General features: G+C 34.2%; 1 protein-coding gene across 1 annotated transcript in view; it reads left to right on the top strand.

The window, feature by feature from the left end:
• Window positions 1-22,140, top strand: part of sema3bl (sema domain, immunoglobulin domain (Ig), short basic domain, secreted, (semaphorin) 3bl) — a 73,357-nt gene that overhangs the window by 39,307 nt on the left and 11,910 nt on the right. Inside the window, exons 4-10 of the mRNA XM_028453957.1 lie at window positions 401-520; window positions 10,393-10,483; window positions 14,529-14,645; window positions 16,198-16,340; window positions 18,130-18,244; window positions 18,345-18,414; window positions 18,697-18,841. Of these exons, the coding sequence (XP_028309758.1) occupies window positions 401-520; window positions 10,393-10,483; window positions 14,529-14,645; window positions 16,198-16,340; window positions 18,130-18,244; window positions 18,345-18,414; window positions 18,697-18,841 (801 nt within the window). The remainder of the gene's footprint in view (window positions 1-400; window positions 521-10,392; window positions 10,484-14,528; window positions 14,646-16,197; window positions 16,341-18,129; window positions 18,245-18,344; window positions 18,415-18,696; window positions 18,842-22,140) is intronic.

The following is a 22,140-nucleotide window of genomic DNA, read 5'->3' as shown; positions in this document are numbered from 1 at the left end:
CTTTCTGCACATGTTCAACACCTATAAACCATTTCTACCACTTTTCCTCCTAATGTCACACATGTTGACCCATTATTGTCACTTTTTACCATATTTCATGATTATTTTTTGGCAATTTAACCACATTCACCATTTGTCATGTCCATTATTTACCAGTTTAAACCATTTGTTTCAATATTGACACTTTGAACCATTTATCCACTCTAATTTGCAACTTTTAACCAATTTTTGTGGTTTTTAAAATCCCATTCCACCACTTTTAACCCATTTTTATTTCTGATTAAAACAATGATTTACATGTTTAAGATGACTATATACTCTCGGCCAAATAATGAAATAAATCTAATGCGCGTAGACATGTTATCTTTATTTTTTAACTCCCGAGTGTTTCTCTCTACAGACTGATTGTGCCAACTTTGTCCGCCTCCTCCAGCCGTACAACCGTACTCACCTCCTGGCCTGTGGCACCGGGGCCTTCCAGCCCATGTGTGCCTTCGTCTATGTGGGCCACAGAGGAGAGGTGAGTCACTATGACTGTATACCGTACACATAGTACACTGACACATACACATAGGAGCTATTGTGTTGGCATACAGGTTTGTGATAATGTGTTTTACATTAGTTTACTTTTCCTCTCATAAATGTGAAAAAATATAGTTTTGCATTCTCTGAAGTTGGTGAAAGTGTTTTAAATTAGTTTAATTGGTTTTAACTTAAAGTAAATAGAAAGTATTTGCTCTAAAACTGAATACAGATCATTTTTAAACATCTTGGCTAAAAATAAATATATAGTTTACTGGATGGATGGATGGATGGATGGATGGATGGATGGATGGATGGATGGATGGATGGATGGATGGATGGATGGATGGATGAATGGATGGATGGATGGATGGATGGATGGATGGATGGAAAGATATACAAAGGTCACGAGGAAAATAAAATGCAGTTTGAAAAATAACTGCTTTTATTTGACTAACTCTGGACGTGTTACATATAATTTGGGTATGACCTTTTAAATATAGAATATGAAATAAAAAAACAATAAATAAGACACATTTTTCCTATTTAACCTTTTTTTTTTTTTTTTTACAAGAAAGAGTAAATGTATAAGTGAAGCACACGCCCCCCAACCTAAATACACTTTAATATAAAGTTTGGCTGGAAGCCATGAAGCACTTTAGTGGAAGAACCTCAGCTAATGGACGTTAGCTCAGTTAGCGCCAACACGTTCTCAATAAAAACACAGAGTTTCTCTCTAAGGTTGAAGGTTAAGCCTCAACACCACGAGTGTTTCTATACATGTTCTAACCACAGTCTCTCACTCCTACTTTAATAGACAACAATCAATGAATGGAGCCATTTAGATGCGTCCATTCACTGCTCACTGTGCTACTCTGACTGGCTCAGTGGGAGAGGGTCAGGCTATAGGATGGAGTCCTGGCTCAGAATCAGACGTGAGATGGGTGAGAGCCAACCTCCTGCAGCAGAGGCACAGAGGGGCTTTTTGTTAGTGGGGGGCATAAAGTCTACTGCATCATTCTCAGTGATTTAGATGCTCAGTGCAGTGTGGGCTCTTATTGGTTTATTTTTATTTTCTTTTATTAATCAGGGTTCCAGTGAAAATCATTACCTGCTGTTTCCTTTTCAACCAGTAACGTTAAATAACCACTGGCTCAGTCAAGGTTCAATCCATGTTACCATGGTGACCAGACGTCCCTGTTTTCAGAGTTACATCCCGTTTCCTGGTCAATTTCCCCAAAAATTGACCAGGGCGACCGTGGCTCAGGTGGTAGTGGGTCGTCTTCTGATCGAGAGGTTGGGGGTTCGATCCCAGTACCTGACTATGTGTCGAAGTGTCCTTGGGCAAGACACTGAACCCTAAGTTGCTCCCAATGGTCGACTAGTGCCTTGCATGTCAGTCCTGTCCCACTGGTGTGTGAATGTGAGAGTGATTGGGTGAATGAGCTGATATGTGAAGAGCTTTGAGACTGTTTCAGTGTGGTTATAAAGCTCTATATAAATCATGTCTATTTACCAAAACCATTCATTTGTCCCAGTTTTTCACAAGTTCAGTCCCGTTTATTAAGAAATAAACGTCTGTTGCCGCTGACGGAAAAGACCCTGAAAGCTGCAGCACATTTTGCATAAAAACGTGATCTCTGTGGACTGTCAATCACACCAGTTGCTATAGTAACGCTTGCAATATAAACCACTTATAAAGCTCAAAAGTCTTCCACGCCTTTGCAACTCGATGCTGATTGGTCGACGGCAGTGACACTATTACTTGTTCACTTCCTCTCAGACTTTCTCCTTCAACATGACAAAAAGAAAAACTGTTTTAGATTATTCAAATATTATTATAAATTAGATTCAGCCTTTGCTATTATACTTTTCATCCAAAAGGAAGAAAAATGAAATGTAATTTATTTGACCTTTTTTTAAAATTACAAATAAAAGTGTATGCAAGTAGTTTTTTCCTTGGTTAAATTACTGTCTTAGTTTTTAGTTTTAAAAATCTGGTCATCCTATGTTTCCATAAAAACAAAATATGTTTCTCAAAACCAGCAGCATACCAGAAAAGAAACACTAACTGAAATATAGTGCAATATAAACATAATACAGATAATATAAATAGATAATAACAGTACACAATACCTGAAGAGTGATAACATTATAGAATATTTAGAGTATTTATGCTGCATAAATCAGCAGCTGTTCATCATCAAAGGTGTAATTAAAAATCTAGATCAGTATCAACTAGAAAAATGTGCATTGCCATGACGATGGAAGTGGAAATGCAAAAAGCTGTATTTTTTTATTGAACACAAGTTTATACACATTATCAAAAGCTTTAGATTTTTGTAGGTAGTGCTCACAGAGAAATGATAAGCATTATGTTGACTTATTGATCAATCACTGAGCAATTTACAAACATTTATTTACAGTTTACACTCCTATAACGTGGGAATAAACAAAACTCTACATTATTCACCATAAGAAACCACTGAGTATGCAGTATTTAAAGCTAGAAATCAAGTTAATGCTAAAGCTAAGCTAGCACGGCAAAGAGCCATTGGGCTGCTGTTGAAACTTGTATTATTACTAGTGTTGAATTATTCTACAATATTCACTCATTGTGACAGTAAAGCAGACCATCCTAAGTCAATCTACTGCAGTAATTCATCTCTCAACCAGTAGAATATGCTGTGAACACCTGATTATGCATAAAATTATATATATATATATATATGCTGTGATATACATTTTTTGGTCACCCAGCCCTACTCTGAGTTTAAGTCCCACAATAAATACAGCTAATTCCCCCCCCCCCCCCCCCCCCCAAAACAACTCCCTTGGGGCCACTAACATTAGCCTCATATAGCCAGCGTTAAGTAGGTTTTTTTTTTTGATGATTTTTACTTTACTTGTGTTTTTTTTAAGTCAGCACTTTTACTTTACTACATTTAAAAGTAAAAAAAAAAATACTTGTAATCTTTTACTTTTATTTTTGCCTCCTCGTTACAAATGAATCTATGAAAAAGAACAACTTTTGGTTGGTGCGCAGCTTAGATACAATGATAGGAAAAAAGTCATTTTAAAAGAACGTTAATACCCAAATATTATTTCTAAAAAGGATTTTGCCTGAGGGAAGCGTGACCTCCATGTCCCAAAGTTTAATATTCAATTTAGCATTTTTTTTTTTTGGCCAATTTAAACTATTTGTGCCAATATTAACACTTTGAACCTGTTCCCAAAGTGTAAATACCATCATTCTAATGTATTGTTCCACACCTTAATGACAGTTTATTACAATCAACGTTTCATTTTAACCTCACCATAGAATGATCATTAATAGTATGTAGGTTTGTTTGTGTTTGGTTGCTGGTTCAATCCTCACCTGGGCCGTCACTGTGGGATGTTGAGCAAGTACCTTCACCACAAACTGCTCCCCAGACGCTGCAAAATGTCTGCCCACTGCTCCTCAGGGATGGGTTAAATACAGAGGACAAATTCCATTAATGTAATAACGTTACATGGACAATTAAAGGCAAAAGCCCTGATTTAATCTTAATCTTAATCTTATCGTGGGTCTGACTGGTGTTTATATATATTCATCATTTCTATGATGGTGAACTGACTGAAACTGGATCTGTCAGCTGTGTGTGTGTGAACAGACCACCGTGTGTGTGTGTGTGTGTGTGTGTGTGTGTGTGTGTGTGTGTGTGTGTGTGTGTGTGTGTGTGTGTGTGTGTGTGTGTGTGTGTGTGTGTGTGTGCGTGTGTGTGTGTGTGTGTGTGTGTTCTCTACCAGTTTAACCACTGGTTAAATAAATGGACAGGCTCCCTTTGGTGATGTCCGTTCAAACACACACACACACACACACACACACTCTTTGTGTGACCTCTCCCAGGAACATAGCAGCTCTCGGACTTGACTCTGGGTGGGATGACCTTTGACCTTGTGGGTGTTTCATCTCTTACACAAACCCTCTATCGATCTCATGTCACCTCACTCTGTTTTCTCTCTCTCTCCTTTTGTCTCTTTAGTTTCTGTTTAAATGTCACACACACACACACACACACACACACACACACACACACGGAATGTTGAAGGTGAACCCACTCAACAGCAGCAGGTACTAAATGTGTCTCTGATCATCAGACAAAGATGTTTAAAGTCATAGTTCTGTGTGAAACCAAACTCTCACTATATTCAAAGTGTCCGAGGCTGAAAACCAGGAACACATTTTCTATCGTCAGGATGTAATTAGAATCGTGTCAGTGGTTTTTTATATTTCAGAAATAACCCCAAACACTCCATCACATGTGCAGTAAGAAATCATTTTAAGTTAAACCTTAAGTTAAACCTTTACACTTTAAACCTAAATAAGTTTCCAGAAAAAATAATGAGGCAATGGATTACCTCATTATTTTTAATTTGATTAACTTAAAAGTTAAAATGTTCCAGAACTTAAAGGTTGAATGACTGGCTACTTTATAACGTTAAATTAAAGCGTTGAATGAATGAAGTTTATTTTTAAATAACGCCTCTTTGAATCAACAGAAATAAAAGGACTTTATCATTCTTAATATGTAATTATTTATTTCTATTAAATTGTACTTAAGTTGTGTTTTTTTATGTTATGCTTACTTATTAATAAATACAGTTTCATTTACTCAACAAATATTAGTTAAAGTTACTCAAAAAGAAAGAACATGTGACACTAACTTTACATAATTAAGTTAGTAGAACTTTTTTACAACTTTGAATATAAACTATTTAATCTATTTAATTAATTTGAATGTTTGGGATTACAGTGTAGTTTATATATATACACTGTATATATATATAGATAGATAGATAGATATATAGATAGATAGATATATATAGATAGATAGATAATAGATAGATAGATAGATAGATAGATAGATATATATATATATATATAGAGATAGATAGATAGATAGATAGATAGATACAGTAGATGGATATATATATATATATATATATATATAGATAGATAGATAGATACAGTAGATATATAGATATATAGATAGTTAGTTTCTGGTTTGTTTTTTGTTCTTCTCATCATCCACTAAGTCACATTCCTTGTATTGTTTTTAAACTGTACTTGGCAAATACAACTTTACTTATTCTGATATTGAAATCAAGCATAAATAAATTAATCTTGTTTTATTGTCTTTTTGTCTTTTTCTGATACATAGAAAAAAAACAAGGATAGGCTAAATCCCACCGTAACGCTCTAAATGTGATTTTTAAACTGATGATTAATCATGTGTACACTGCAAACCTCCTTTTCCTCAAGGATTTCCAACTATTACAAAAATAAATCTGCTATTATATAAACTAAACTAAGACAGTGAAGGTTTTTGTCAGATCATAAATGTGTAGTGACAGTCTTTGTTTAACCTGTAATAGAAAAACAACGTGGATGTTTCACTATATCAGCCTGTATGACTCTGATAAACAGATACAGTAAAACACACAGATGTTCACAAACACTTCCTATATCATCTACAGATGAGATATGACATTAACGTACTGTAACTGTCTCTAGGGACATTCCATTACTGAGTAATTAATCACACCAGATTATTGCATAATGTTGCAGTTAAAGGACCTTTAAGCTTATTAGGAGGCAGTGAATAACTCATAACTATCATCTTACAAATAAGATGTTCTATATTTTAAAAACACAGCTTTACACAGAGAGTGATATTGGTTTTAAAAGAATTATTTAGAAAAAAGTGACAAACTGTGTAGCCCTGTTGTACATCTGTTCAAAACATCTTCACTTCTGGAACAAAGCATTACATTAGTAATGAGTGTTTCTGAATATGTTGAATCTACAGTATTAATAATGTGATCTACAGTACGCTGGTAAAACTCAACGTCAAGAAATACAAGATGGCCGCCATCAGTATTACCAATTTGGATATTTTGTCATAACTTTGGTATTTATTTGAGATAAAAACATGATCTCAGTGGTGAATTATAGGTTTACAGGGTCAATTAATTCAATAATATTTATTAAAATACTGTAAATTTCATCCAGAGCCAGATATTAGATGGACATCACAACACTTTACACACGGAAAAGGTGAAAATATGATTTATTTGCAGCTACAACTGTAAATGTCTTTAAAAGGATGAACAATTTGATTTAAATACCCATCAAAACATGAATTAATATTTCTATTTTCATTTATTTCTCATCCATTGTGATCATAAGCATTAATTTGATGATAATGATTAAACTCAAACCTTTGATGTAACAAATGTTACATCAAAGGTTTTACAGTATGGATTCCATTAAAAATGGATAAATAATACTTAAAAACCTCATGTACTAATGTTGATGTTTTCTTCCATAATAACATCAGCCTAATGTTGCTACATACAGTATTACATACTGTACTAGTTTGTAGCCAAATGTAAAATGCATGAGTGAGATTTGTTTCTAACTCTTTATCATCAATGTTTTCCAGGGGAAATTACTTCAGTTATGAAGTTGTCATATCATTATTACCTCCACTAAGGTGTTTGTTTAGTTTTTGTCTGTCTGCAAGATTATGTCAAAACTACAGATTTTTTCATCCAAATTTTAACCAAAGGTAAATCATTTTTGGAGGGAATCCTGATTAATATTTGGATTTAATGTATTTTGTATCAGTTAAAAAAAACATCTGAAAATCTCTGTCTTTCATTATTCACAAAATTTAAAAAATTCACATCTTGGATCATAATTAACTGATCTTTATGAAATTTGACTCTGATTTCATCACATTCGGGGAAACCATACTGTACATGTGGACCTAATGTATCATTATTAATGGGGTGAACATTTCTTACTTTTTCAATCGAGCTGTTGTTTAGTTTTATACCTTGTCTTATTTCTGAGTTATGTGCATCATCTGAGGAAAATTAAAAAGAGAGAGAAAAAAAAAAAAACCATTATTATAAACTGCGGCTAGTGTTTTAGAGGCATAAATAATTCAAAATCATTGGACCTCAATGAATATGAGGAATGTACAGTATCTGTAATATGAGAATTACTGATGATGATGATGATGATGATTTTATTTAAGCGTGCCCACCAGACACTGATCAACATAAACAATAAAACACATGGTTACAGTTTGACAAACATTCTGCACTAAACTTCTCAGACTGAATACTATTGTTTGTCTTTTTTCCCACGCTCTACAAATAAAACAAACAAAAGCAAAAGTCTCTTTTCTATAAAGCCGACTCATAATCTTCCCCTCAGGCATCCAGAAAACATCTGGATTAGACACATGTGCACGTTCTCATAAATCATAATAAAGTGGACAGTACAGGACAAAATGAGACTGGTCCTCCACCAGCTCCACAGTGGCTCCTCCCCCTTTGAACGTGCCCACCCCCATCGCCAGAGGGACCGCCCCTTTCTACATAAATATAATATAAATATATGTTTCTCTTTAAAATGAATATCATGTCTTAACTTTGGTTTAGTGTGTGTGTCATATTTTCATTGTTTTTGGAAATCTAGACTCATCTTTAAATGTAAATTATACTGTAATTTATTTCTGTAAACATAACTTAAATCATAAATTGAGAATATTAATGTCATTTCTTTGGCGTAGGGATAATTATTTGAGCGTCCTAAATGTAAATGTGATGCTGTGGATGAAGCGTTTCCATAACCGTAACATTTCTACCCTTTGCTTTATGACACATGGGTCACATCCCATGTTTCCATCTACCGTTAGTTTGGTTCTAAACTTATAAACACCCAAAAACTTCTAATGTCCTTTATTTAAAGATTATATAATTCATTCAAACCCCACACATTAGCATCATAAAAGAGAATTGAACTGATGATAGAATCAAACTATTGTGTAAGAACTAAAAAACGTAAATGTGATGAGATGAGCTCTATCAGATTAAATCAGATTAAATCAGATTAAATCAGATAAAATTAGATTAAATCAGATAAAATTAGATTAAATCAGATTAAATTAGATTAAATCAGATTAAATCAGATTAAATCAGATTAAATCAGATTAAATCAGATTAAATTAGATTAAATCAGATTAAATTAGATTAAATCAGATAAAATTAGATTAAATCAGATTAAATCAGATTAAATTAGATTAAATCAGATTAAATCAGATTAAATTAGATTAAATCAGATTAAATCAGATAAAATTAGATTAAATCAGATTAAATTAGATTAAATCAGATTAAATCAGATTAAATCAGATTAAATCAGATAAAATTAGATTAAATCAGATTAAATCATATTAAATTAGATTAAATTAGATTAAATCAGATTAAATCAGATTAAATCAGATAAAATTAGATTAAATCAGATTAAATCAGATTAAATCAGATAAAATTAGATTAAATCAGATTAAATTAGGTTAAATCAGATTAAATTAGATTAAATCAGATTAAATTAGATTAAATTAGATTAAATCAGATTAAATTAGATTAAATCAGATTAAATTAGATTAAATCAGATTAAATCAGATTAAATCAGATTAAATCAGATTAAATCAGATAAAATTAGATTAAATCAGATTAAATCAGATTAAATCAGATAAAATTAGATTAAATCAGATTAAATTAGATTAAATCAGATTAAATTAGATTAAATCAGATTTAATCAGATTAAATCAGATTAAATTAGATTAAATCAGATTAAATTAGATTAAATCAGATAAAATTAGATTAAATCAGATTAAATCAGATTAAATCCGATAGAGCCCAGAGCTCTTTCTGCTGACTCAGACAAAAGCTTGAAAACTCATAAAATCATTAAAGATCAATCTTACGTACTTGTATAAACTCAGAAAAACAGGTCATACATAAAATTATAATTACTTCTCAATTCATGATTTTTCCTAAAATGCATGATCAGCTTTTTGTCTTTATGTAGAATCCTTAGTACTAATCATTCAGCAGTTTGTGGAGCTTTTAAATGTTTAGGAATCTCTAAAAAGTCACATTATCTTCTGTTATAAAAGGTTTTTTTTTTTAAATCTTAACTGTAATGTCATTATAATTTCCCATGAGACCTTTATGTCAGTGTGACTATCTCCACCCTACAACAATACTCTATTGTGTGTGTGAGGAACAGTGGAGAAGTTCACAGTGAGGACATCTTAAATTAGTAACACACACACAAACAGTCACTTTTATAGTCTTTAATCCTGAACGTTTCACAGTTTTAGACGTTCATCATAATTCAGACGCTAACTGCTCGTCGTCTACTTAGATTTAACAGTTAAAGAAGCTGTAAACTCTGGAATTAGTGGTTCTGGTGGTTTTGATCATGTGGAAAGTTTCAGTTTTAATGTGTATATTAAGACATTTTTAAGTTAGTATGAGATTTCAAACACAACCATGGCCTATGTTAACATATTGATTACCAGCTTCATAGTACAGCTGCTCCGTGATTATTCATTCTTTAGTTACGTAGGTGAAGCCTGCTAACAGAGAGACAGGATATATTTATCCAGCTTCATAGTACAGTCACAAGGCGATAACTCAGTTCCTGTCATTTCCTGTGATTCACAGTTCTGTGAAGAACAAACAGTATCATCAGAAACAATGAAACTATAAATCCAGCCTGTGTTCTACTTTTCCATTTCTGTGACAAAAATGTTGAATAATGTCATTAGAATGTATGAATGTGATCCCATATTTCAGTTGATCTATTTAGGAACTATAGCTATTGTTCTTTGTTATTATTATGATCAGGCGCTGATGTGGGCACATGTCATTAAATCCACATTAAAGAGGTCTGATGACGTCATTTTGAGACTCTTTGTGGTAACGTGAGGGATGTAAAAATAATTATATTTTTATCTTCTTCAGCATGTGTTCACCATAGATCCAGTGAATGTGGAGAACGGACGTGGGAAGGTTCCCCATGACCCCAGCTTCAGGTTTGCCAGCACCTTCAGAGGTTGGTTTTTCACCATAGATACAGTTATGGGCATCATGTATTATCCTGTGTGATAAAAGAGAAAGCAGTTAGATATGGGCAGAGATTCATCTAGAAAATATTCAGATATTTTCACATTTGTGTTTCAGATTTTTACATGTTTTTTTTTATTTTTACACGTTTTTTCAGATTTTCACGTCTTTTTTAGATTTTCACTTTTTTGTAACATTTTAAATTTTACATTTTAACATGTTTTTTTTTTTTTATTTTTACGTGTTTTTTTTTTTTTTTACTTGTTTTTTCAGATTTTCAACATGTGTTTTTTAGATTTCAGTCTGATACCTGACGGTAAAGTTGGAAAGATACTCAGAGATTCAGACGTCCTGCATCAATCACTCTTTAACAAAATGTCAGTGGTAAAATCTAGAAAATACATTGTGAATATGTTTGAGACAAACCTCTCCCACTGTTAGAAAGTAGCAAAGACATTCTTGATCTGGCATCACCACCAATGACTCCAACCAAAGCAGATAAAATGTCACTTTAATGAAATGTTTCAGGCTGTTTCCATTCCACACAAAAGATGTTTGTTTCTCTCAGATATTGGTGAATATATCCATAAAAGAATGAAATGTATTTAAGCCAAACCACAGGAAAGTCAGACTGTCTTTCCTGATTGTACCCAATAAATCTGGTTTTGTTATTTTGACCCTAAGAGAAGAAGAATAGTTGGGGGGGAAATGGAATCAAAGGATGGTTTTTTTTTGGACGTCATTTTGTATTATTTTTGGTAAAGTCATTGTCGGGCTCGTAAAGCTGCCAAGTCACTGTAAACGGTATCTGTTACATCTGTCCATTTGTCACGCACAGATTAGTTTCCTCACTTCCACCTTCTGTGTTTAAAATGATGAAACGCAGATAACAGCAGCTGGAAAACCTTTGTTGGCTCCGACACGCAGGAAGCCCCCAGACCTCAGTTTGGTTTGGGGTGTTTCCCTCCAAATGTCATCATGCATTTGTGGTGACGTGAAATAACTCCGATTTATACCAGACTGTGTGTGTGTGTGTGTGTGTGTGTGTGTGTGTGTGTGTGTGTGTGTGTGTGCGTGCGTGCGTGCGTGCGTGCGTGCGTGCGTGCGTGTGTGCGTGCGTGTGTGTGTGTGTGTGCGTGCGTGTGTGTGTGTGTGCGTGTATTTGGCAGAAAACCTGGGATTTAAGTATTTTTGACATGAGCATCAGTGATGTTTGATGTTCACTTTGACAGAAGTTGATAGTCGATAGTATAAATACTGATGTTAAACCACAGAAAACTACGGAAGAGAATTAGGGACAATTTTGAAGGAGAAAATTGTTCTGGGCAAATCAAGAACAAAGTCAAAATGTTGAGTTTAAAGTTGAAATTTTGAGATAAAGTTCAAATATAATGTCGAGATTAAAGTCGAAAAGATAGAATTAAAGTTGAAATGTTGAGAATAAAGTTGAAATATAGAGAATAAAGTGGAAATTTCAAAATTACACTCAAGATATAATATTGTGATAAAAGTTGAAGCGGACTAGAGTCAATTCACCATATATAACCAAACTGGTCTTTATCTGCATTATTTCATCTAACCTGAAAATAATTACCTCATCTCATTTTACCGACCAGTGCATTAAACAAAGTGGGCAACCTGAATTTAACAATATTAACTACAGTATATAGTATTTAACATTAGCACAAATAATACACATGGCCTTAGTTTATATAAATGTGACTGTTTCCCATTTTTACCAAACTGGTGCGTTTGTAGTACGTAGGCCAATGGTTCCCAAACAGGGGTACAGGGGATACTTTTTAAATTGACCACAAATGAATCTATTACTTAATAAAATACTATATATTCTTGATATTTATTGAACCAGGATTATTTTAAGGCCATTTCATCTGCATCAAAATTGGTCCTAATCCTCTTCCATAGGAAACACATTTGGATGTAAATGATAAATTACGTCCTGTCACAGAAATTACAGAAACTAATTATGCAATTAAATAAATGTATAATAAAACATGCACTAAGTGTAGTGTTAACCTTTGACAGCAATGTGCAGACAAGGTTAAAAAAAGAAAGAAAGAAATTAAAATGGCTGATTTTTTTTAAGTTGGTGGTATTGAACAGGAATCTCTAATTAATAATCATTTAAAGCTGAAAGAACGGTAATAATTACTATTTAAAATGTAATTTTTCTATTTGTCTTCAGGTGCTAAAGTAGTTTTTTTGCACATACTGTGGTTGAAGGTCATTTTCAGACTGATATCTCTACAGTTGATGGTTTAAATGGTATTTTGACCTCACATTATTGCTCTGTGTGGGAAAAAGACAGAAATAACAATAAACATGAAGAAAAAACAAAACATGTAAAACTCAATAAAAATTCTCATCTCTAATTATCAACTTCATTTTTTTTTCAACATTTGCTTCCAAAACACACAACGTTACGTCTCTTGGCTGCAGTCAGAGCTCAACGTAGCGTTCGTTTGTTTCTTTTTACATGTCGGATTATGTCATTTTGCATCAGACGTCTGCACCGTTGTTATCGCTGCCAAATAAAATAAAAGGAATTAATAGTTGTTCTATGATGTAATCAGGGATATTTAAGTCACCATATCTGGTTTCTTTAACAGGAAATAAGAATAGTTGTGTTTTGAAGAACTGAAAGGTTTATTGTACAAAGATGGTCGTGATAATTTATCATAATGGAGCAAGATTTATTTTTTTTATTATTAGGTGATGAATAACAGTTAACAGGTTTTTTAAATACGATGAAGGAAATTTGCCACCAGAAATGTTTTAATATTAGGATATACAGGATTAACCCTTAGCAAATAGAAGTACTGTATACCTAAAGTGCATTAAAGTATAGTTTAAGTACAGTATATTCTGCTCAGTCCACTTTTATGTCCTAATATACTAGCAGTAAACTTCAAAATGTACTAGTTTACAAAAAGCTTTATTATTAGAATTATTACACTAGAATCTAACCACTTTCATTTAAATCAGCACTTTTTGTTTTAATATACACTGTGATATACTTTTAACTTGATTTCACGTAGACTTGTTAACTTTTGTGTGTTTGTTTGTTTTTTATTTTTTTTAATAAAAAGGTAAGAATTCTCGCAAAAAGTTTTTTAAGTCATTCTGTAAGTGGTGAGATACGGTATATATTGATTAGGCTGCAAACATTCAAATCTGCACATTCACAAGATGAATATTTAAAGATCATTTAAATACTTGTACTAAGTATATTTTAAAAGTTTGAATGCAAGTATGCACACACACACATATATATACACACACACGCGCACACACACACACACACACTTTACTCTGTATTTTGTCATTCAGTGGATGTTCGTATTGACTGTTTTATTTAAATTATTTTCTTATACTAGAAAAGTTAACTGTTTTGTGTCAACATTTACTACAGCTGATCTCTGCGTGTGTGTTTGCACCTGATTGTCAGTCGTACTATTTTCCGTGGCTAAAACAATCACCGCTAACAGTTCCAGATTTGATGAATCACATTACGTCCACTGCATTAATTTATTTGCATTTCCTCCTCCCATTTTTTTGTGCCCCTTATGAGATCCGCCTACTTTACATATTCATCAGTGTAAAACGCGCTAAACAGATTGAGGTCGCATTGTGACACGCTGAAGACGCACATTCCTGCACACATTTTAGTACCCCTAAACCTTTAGCACCTCTGTGTACTGTAAGTATACTTAAATGATGCACTTTTATGTCTATCTCTGATAAGTACATAAAATGTAAACTGAAAGTGTACTTTTTATTTTGAGTTTAAAATAAGTACTGTATACTCTAAGCACAGTTAAATAAACTTCTTTTTCATAAGTGAAGCTGATGGTTTGTGATAAATCGAGCTGTGTTTTTCTCCTAAATCTCTCTCCTACTGTGTTTTTGTGTTTTCCCATTTATTTTCCCCAACATTTCTTAGGCTTTAATAGTGCAATGATGAAATATTGTTAAAATTATTAAATGTAACTGTCTCTGTGTCGTCCAATCAGGTGGAGAGCTGTACACGGGGCTAACAGCTGATTTCTTAGGGAGAGATTCAGTGATTTTCAGGAGTATGGGTGGTCGCTCCACCATGAGAACAGAGACTGACCAGAAACTACTTCACGGTAATGATTCATGTTTTTATTTGATTTTTTTTTACAAAATGTTGGAAAATTGTGTAATAACACAACAGTTAATGCTCTATTTGTTGCTTTTTGTTCATTGTTTGTATGTCAGTTAATCCTATTGTCAGTACCAGGGGTCACGTTATCTCAATGTTTTCTTTCGTTTATCGTTTTATATAACGCTGACTGAAAAATTCGAAGGCCATGTGTAATTTTGACAGATTGCCATTCACACCTCATATTAATATAATTATAGATGTACTGTAGGATTTCCTCTTGTCATAGTGAGCTCAGGATCACTGACTTCTGATTCTTTGATAATAGAAACAAACAGGCATAACACAAAGCACTAGATTTTTTTGGAATGTTTTTGTCATGATTGGCCCATAGGTCACCCAAATGTTCAATATGGAGTGTTTCTGTCCTCCTTTCAACATGTTGTCATAGAGCTTTTATTGAAAGCAATGCACTACGGTGTTTTTAAGAACTGAAGGCGTTTAAACGACGCGGTGTCTGTTCGACCTGAAACAGTTTTTAAAGTTTGCACACACGCAGAGTGTGTGTGCAAACTTTATTTTGGACTTATTTGGAGATTACGTTTCAAAACGTATTATTTTATTTTGAAATCAAAGCGGTCAACGCGGCCGCACGCACACAAAGCCGTTTAGAGAGAGAGTTGTAACAACGGAAGTGATTGGTGGCCAATGGCAGCGGTTGTGCTCAAAGCGAAACATGCACATTTCTCCATAAACATCATCGTCATTATAAACTCTGATATTTTCACCATGTAAAAAATAAAAAATAAAGAAAAACAAGAGAAGAAAGCAACATTTTTAAAAAGTAGTTTAGACAAACAATGAATGAGATGATACAAACAAGCTCTCATATACTTTCTATATAAATGCACATTAGGTGATAATGTTAGGTTACATGTGTAGGAAGAAGTATAACTTATAACCTAATGCACATCTTAGATGTATATAACATGTTTGTGTGTAAGGACAGGGTACACGCTGGGACATTTATTATACATTTGCTTTATTTACCTATTTATTATATTCATGTTTCATAGAATTAAACCAGATAAATCACACACACTATTTTATTTTGCACCCATAAATAAACCCTTTATAACACTACAGAGTACAGTATGTACACCTCTATGTACATCCAACCTCCAAACACATACTCATTTGGTCATATTTCACAACTCTACTTAAGCTCCTCCCACTGTATGAATACATACTTCTGACGAGCACTGTACTAGTGTTTTACAATGGAGGTGAGCGGTCGTTTAAATGTGTCGTGCTCCGACTCCGGAACGACTTTCCTCTCTCCCTTTGTTCCTTGGATAGATTCTTTTAAAAATCACTTATAAACATACTTTTTATGGAAAGGATTCTAGCCTTATTCACTCATTTTATTTTATTATATTTGAATGTATCTTTTATCTTTGTGACTATATGTCTATTCAAAGCGCTATATAAATAAAATGTACTTACACGTTCTCCATTGGTTTATTTTATTGTAATTTATCTCTTTGTATTTACAGACCCTAAATTCATCGCCGCCCACGTCATCCCAGACAACGACGACAGAGACGATGACAAGGTTTATTTCTTCTTTACTGAGAAAGCCTCTGAGCCAGGAGACAGGGAGGGGGCCATACACACACGCGTGGGACGAGTGTGTGCGGTGAGACACTTTTACTACCTTAATATTTAGGATCTTTGTTTTTGAAACGCTTTTTAATCATTTTTGGTCATTTCTTTTTTGTTTTTATTTATCAATTTCCACTAATGAGGTTCAAATACATCTGTGGTTAAATAATCTGCATCACACACACAAAAGAACACGTTCTCACTCACTCATTGATGTGTACATGAAGAAGTTTGCAGGAGGTCATAGTGTAATGCATCTATCTTTCAATTATAAAAGTTGCAAACCCTCTTACAGAAAACAGATGTCTTTCCCAAAGGGCCCTGAATGCACCGCCACATGTAGAATTAGAAGCATATTGTCTTGTTCCAAAGTACGTCGAGCTTTCCAAACCATAATCTCCATTTGCTGTGCATGCGCTGTCGTCTCCTGATTCAAACCAGACCAACAAACCCTATAAAACCATGATAACACAGGCCGACACTGACTGTTTTATCATCACCACAAACCGTTTGTCATCATTTCACTGCAATCCTCACGTTTACCTTCACTTTCATTTTTCTGTTTTTCTGCACACGGATATATTGACTTTAGCAATCGTAGCTGGTCTTTAGTCTTTATATCAATCATTACACATTTCCTCCTGTTTGAGTTTTTCACGTAACATTAGTGACATTAAGTTGTGTTATTATGTATAGACTTTAAAGTTGTGCTACATCACGTTAAAAGTCAGTTTTTTTAACCTTAAAATGATCTACATTCTTCTGATATCACTGATTAATTAATTCATTACTCTTTATCTTTTTAACAAAACAAACGCCATTATTGTATTTGTGATGCAGATTCATACTGTATATTGTTATAAACGTTGATACATTATAATGCATCCAAGCGTAAGTGCTGTGTACATATGTTACATATTAAAACAGCATGCCTTTGCATTCCTGTGGTGTTGCAGGTTAGCACAGCAGATATGTAGCAATGTTAGGCTAAGATGTTTTAGCTGTTTATGTTTTTGAGTTTGCTGAATCAGTTTTTAATGGAAAAACAATGAAAACATTTCTTATTGAAATATTAATCAGATATCTACATCAAAAGTTTGAGTTTAGTCATTGTACATGTTGGCGAGTGCTGCTAAATAAACCTTTATCCATGTGTAAAGTGTTGTGGTATCTAATATCTGGCTCTGGATGCAATTTACAGTATTTTAAGCTTTTTCATGACAAACCTTGTCCACAAATACCTACATTATGTCACAAAGATCATATTTCTACGTCTAACAGAACCAAAGTTAAGACTGAAATTTGCAATACCGATGGCGGCCATCTTGGATCTTGCTCTGAGCACAAGTTACAGTAATTTTAGATATAGTATTAAATTAATTGACCCTGAACCTATAATTATTCACTGAGATCATGTTTCTATGTCAAATAAAACCAAAGTTATGACAAAATATTCAAATTGGTAATACTGATGGCGGCCATCTTGGATTTCTTGATGTTGAGTGGGAACTATTGGTTTATTTACCAGCGTTGATCACATGATAAATAGATTCAACATTTACTCATATGGTGTGTTAATGAAGATATAAACTCACTGGTCATTTTATTAAGTATACTGTACTTCTGTAATATAATTTTAGAGAGAAATACACAATAAAATAGCATAAAGTTTATAAAGCTAGCATTCCGTTTTGTTGTTTTTTTCTAAAGCTTTTGGATGAAATAACAACGTCTAAACTATAAAAACACAGCGTCATTTGTTGTTCATTTCTATTCAACATAAATAATATTAACTTCTCATTATTATTATTATTTTGCACCAGAACGATGTTGGCGGTCAAAGAGTTCTGGTCAATAAGTGGAGCACGTTCATCAAAGCCAGACTGGTGTGCTCCGTGCCTGGACCTCATGGCATTGACACACACTTTAATCAACTCGGTGAGAATCTTTTATTCTTCACAAACACATACGCACGCAAATAATGGATTCCACGCAGTGACTCACAAACAATAACCAAACACTCTTTGTTGGGAAACAGAGGATGTTTTCCTGCTAAGGACTAAGGATGAAAGAAATCCAGATGTTTACGCAATCTTCAGCACGATCAGGTAAAAATGTCCTCGTTCATCATTTAACAAACAATCAAGATGTCGTGCATGTTGTGTATTGTGTCAATAAAAGAATGTTTACATTTAAATCTGCTCAGATCTGATTGAAATGTCAAAGACATTCCACTTTGTCCAGTAAACCAGTAAACACTAGCAAAGCAGCAGTCAAACACTGGGTCAGATGTGATCTATTAGCTTGTGTTTCATTAGTTGAAACGCTTCAGGGGGGCGTGTTCACAGAGATGCTTCTACTGTCTCATTTTATCTGTTTCTACTTCACAGTAATGTGTTCCAAGGGTTTGCAGTTTGTGTTTATCGGATGGCTGACATCAGAGAAGCTTTTAATGGGCCTTTTGCTCATAAAGAGGGTCCCGACTACCAGTGGGGGGCCTATGAAGGCAGGGTTCCTTACCCACGACCAGGAGTGGTGAGTCACTGTATATGTTTTCATTTTAATTATTATTTCCCCAGAAAACCTTAAAATTGGGAAACTTTTGGTCATTTGACAACTTCCTTTGTCCCATTTTTTTGCCTCTTTTCAAAAAGTCCTGACACTTTTTTTTCAGATTTTAGCTCCTTTTGCCAATAAATAATCATTTTATTTTATTTTTTTGTTCATTTTTGCAAGTTATATTTGACACTTTTATCAAATATTTGTCCTTTCTTTAATTTTTTGGCTACTTTTCATCCAAATAAACTAACCTTTGCTCAATAAATACCACTGGTTTCCTTTTTCTTCTACATTTTACTTCTTTTTGTTCCACCTTTTTGCACTTTTTCACTATTTTTTGCCACATTTTGCCCATTTAAGCAACCCTTTGCATTACATACCACCTGGTTCCTCTTTATTTGCCCATTTTATGGCCACTCTTAACTGATTTTGGGCCATTTTTCACTCTTTTCTTTCTACCTTTTTGCCACTTTTGGATCATTTTTATTTACCTTTTACAAACAAAAATGTACCAGTCCACCCTGAGTATGGCTGATACAGTATGTACAGTAACTAAGGATGCACCGATCCATCAGCGCCAATTTCCTTAATTTTGGCCAAAGGATGAGCAAAGGATCTTAATTTGTATTTCAGTCAGGATAACTTTAGTCAAATTGTTTTATTTACCATGCGGTTTAGATTTAGCGCTAAGGTTTTGTTCTGGGACCTCTGGGCCCTTCCAGCAGCTGCGTGGAAAGTCTGAAGTGAAAGGAGCCCCTCCTACCTCTTCCATGGGCTACATGGAGAGGCATAAGCAGAGAGAGCGGTCAGCATGACCACCAGAAGTAGGTGTGTTGCAGTGGTTTAAATACAGTGCCGTTACTAACTAACCAATGATCAGCGGGATGATTAACTGAATGAGGGGATGGGTGCTGACAGTTGTTCACAGCTACTGACAGCTGAAGGGGCGGGGCTAGCTTGAGTTCCGTGCCTGCCTGAACTAACGCGATGCTCAATTTTGTATAATGCAGAAATTAGCGGTGGTGGAGCTGCAAACAAAATATTACAACAAACCTCATTCACCATTTAGGAAAGCACCACATGCAGTATTTGAAGCTAGCTATCAAATCAATGCTAAAGCTAAAGCTAGCGGGAGCAAAGAACCAGTGGTTAGCTTCCACTGACTGCAATAAGTGTGAGAACAACTGACGTGTACCATGTTCATTCTATAGTCATTACACGATGACTTTTAAAAATGTTACACGTGCTGCACTTTATCATTTTTCTGTAGAATGTTTGACTTTTAGGAGCTTTTATCCTGTAAATGTTGCAAATTATTTTTAGCTTAATATTTTTACAATTAAATATCCACAAAGCTGCTACATTTGCATATTTCATGTACTAAATTATGACACCTTTGGAGCTATGTTGGCATTTTTTGGGTTAGGTGGAGGGATCTAGTGGGGAGAGCCTTCGTGACACCTTATTAATGCTAATAACAACGTAATGTCAGCCTTTATGTATAAAACTTGAAGTAAAGTGTTTCCATATGTTAACATCTACTGCAAACCTTATGATTTTCTTTATTTGTAAAAAAAAAAATAAAATAAAAAATACTGCTGTGCACTTTATTCTTGTCAAAGAGCTCCAAACAGATCTGCAGTGGAACATGTTGAACATGTTGGACTAAATACTAAAGGACGTGATATCATTTAGTATTTTGGACAGCAATGCCCTAAACTTTTATTCTATAATTTATTTAACTACCTCATGTGCAGTTAAAACAACAAGTTTGTATGTTTTACCATCCAATCAGATTGGAACGTTCATTGTTGCACTGCTGCAGGAATGATTTTAAAACACACTCTGATGATCCATAGTTGGAAATAAATTGTATCCAGACATGAATCTGCAATGATCACCAAATATGATAATAATGTCCATGCTGAGAGGAAGTAGAGGATTTAAAAATCACAGTAAAATCAACATTTTCCAGTGTTTTCATCTTTCACAATTTCTCAGGTTTCGCGTTTGAAAAGAAAGCAGTGATTTAAAAGCTTTTATGTGTTAACATTTATTATGTAGTTTATGATGTCACGATATGCAGCGTTTGATCAGGATGATTGATTCAGACAGCTCAGTCACGCCAATGGAAACAACATGTTTATTTCTTTCAAATAAACATTTCAGAGTTGCACATGTTACTAATGAGTGTGTTTGAATAGAGAAATAACTCAAATGGTTTATTAGTGGCTCCTCCTCCTGCGCTTTGCTTTTATTTCAGTGATTAATAGTGTTTCATAAAACAGCATCAGACTCAGTGTTTCTATGTCGTTCTACACTTTTTATGATATTATTTGTATTTTTTAGTAATCCTGACCATTATCCTGCCCTGCTGTGAAAAAAACTAAGAAGAATATCTAAAGATAGAGTTCCACTGCTTCTATATATAATATACACACACTCTCAGCAGACCTTCATTATCTGATCTCAGTAACTTCATCTGCTTCTACACACAAACACACGTGTGCAGGGAACAGATCTACATGTAATTACTGCTCATTACCTGAGAGAGTGAGAGAGGACGGAGGGAAGAATATGAGAAGAGAGCAGACACCTCTGGTTCTCTGATTATCAGGAATGTTCTGCTCTGAAACAGCCAAAGAGGGGGGGGTGGGGGGGGAGGAGGAGGAGGAGGAGGAGGAGGAGGAGAGGAGGTCTGGACAGAACAGTAAAAAGGAGGAACAGATGGAGGAAAAAAGGTCTTTTTATTCCGTTTGATGTGTGATTCATCGTCTATACCTGCATATCTAGGTCAGGGTTGAGTAGTCTAGTCTAATGCAGTAGGTCAAAGCTTAGTGTACGTCACTATCACTATCACAGCAGGGGGCCACAAAAATGTGATTGTATCTGATCCGAGGGCCACATTCTCAACATTCATGTCAGTATTTAATAATAACGACCGATCTTTGTCAGTTTTTACTGATCATGTGTGTTTTTGTTGTTGATTTGTGTGTTTTTGGGGTGACTTCATAAAATTATTTTAGTTTTCTGTATTTCTCTGTCATTTTGTAGTCATTTAGTTTAAACGGTTGCTGTGTCTGTCGTTGTTCTCTTTGTTTGTTTTTTGCTGGCAACTTGTGTGTTTTGGGGGTTGTTTTGTGTGTTATGTTGGGTTTTATATTACTTATGACTTCTTGAATTACAATTTTTGGGGGCCACAAATCTTAGACTGAGGGCCACATGTGGCCCCGGGCCACCAGTTGCTCATGTTTGGTGTATGTGTGGAAGGCGTT

Source organism: Gouania willdenowi, chromosome 7 (genome assembly GCF_900634775.1).
Source record: "Gouania willdenowi chromosome 7, fGouWil2.1, whole genome shotgun sequence".
In the NCBI taxonomy this organism is placed as follows: domain Eukaryota; kingdom Metazoa; phylum Chordata; class Actinopteri; order Blenniiformes; family Gobiesocidae; genus Gouania; species Gouania willdenowi.
Note: the sequence above shows the minus strand (reverse complement) of the source record. Positions and strands in the feature narration are given on the sequence as shown.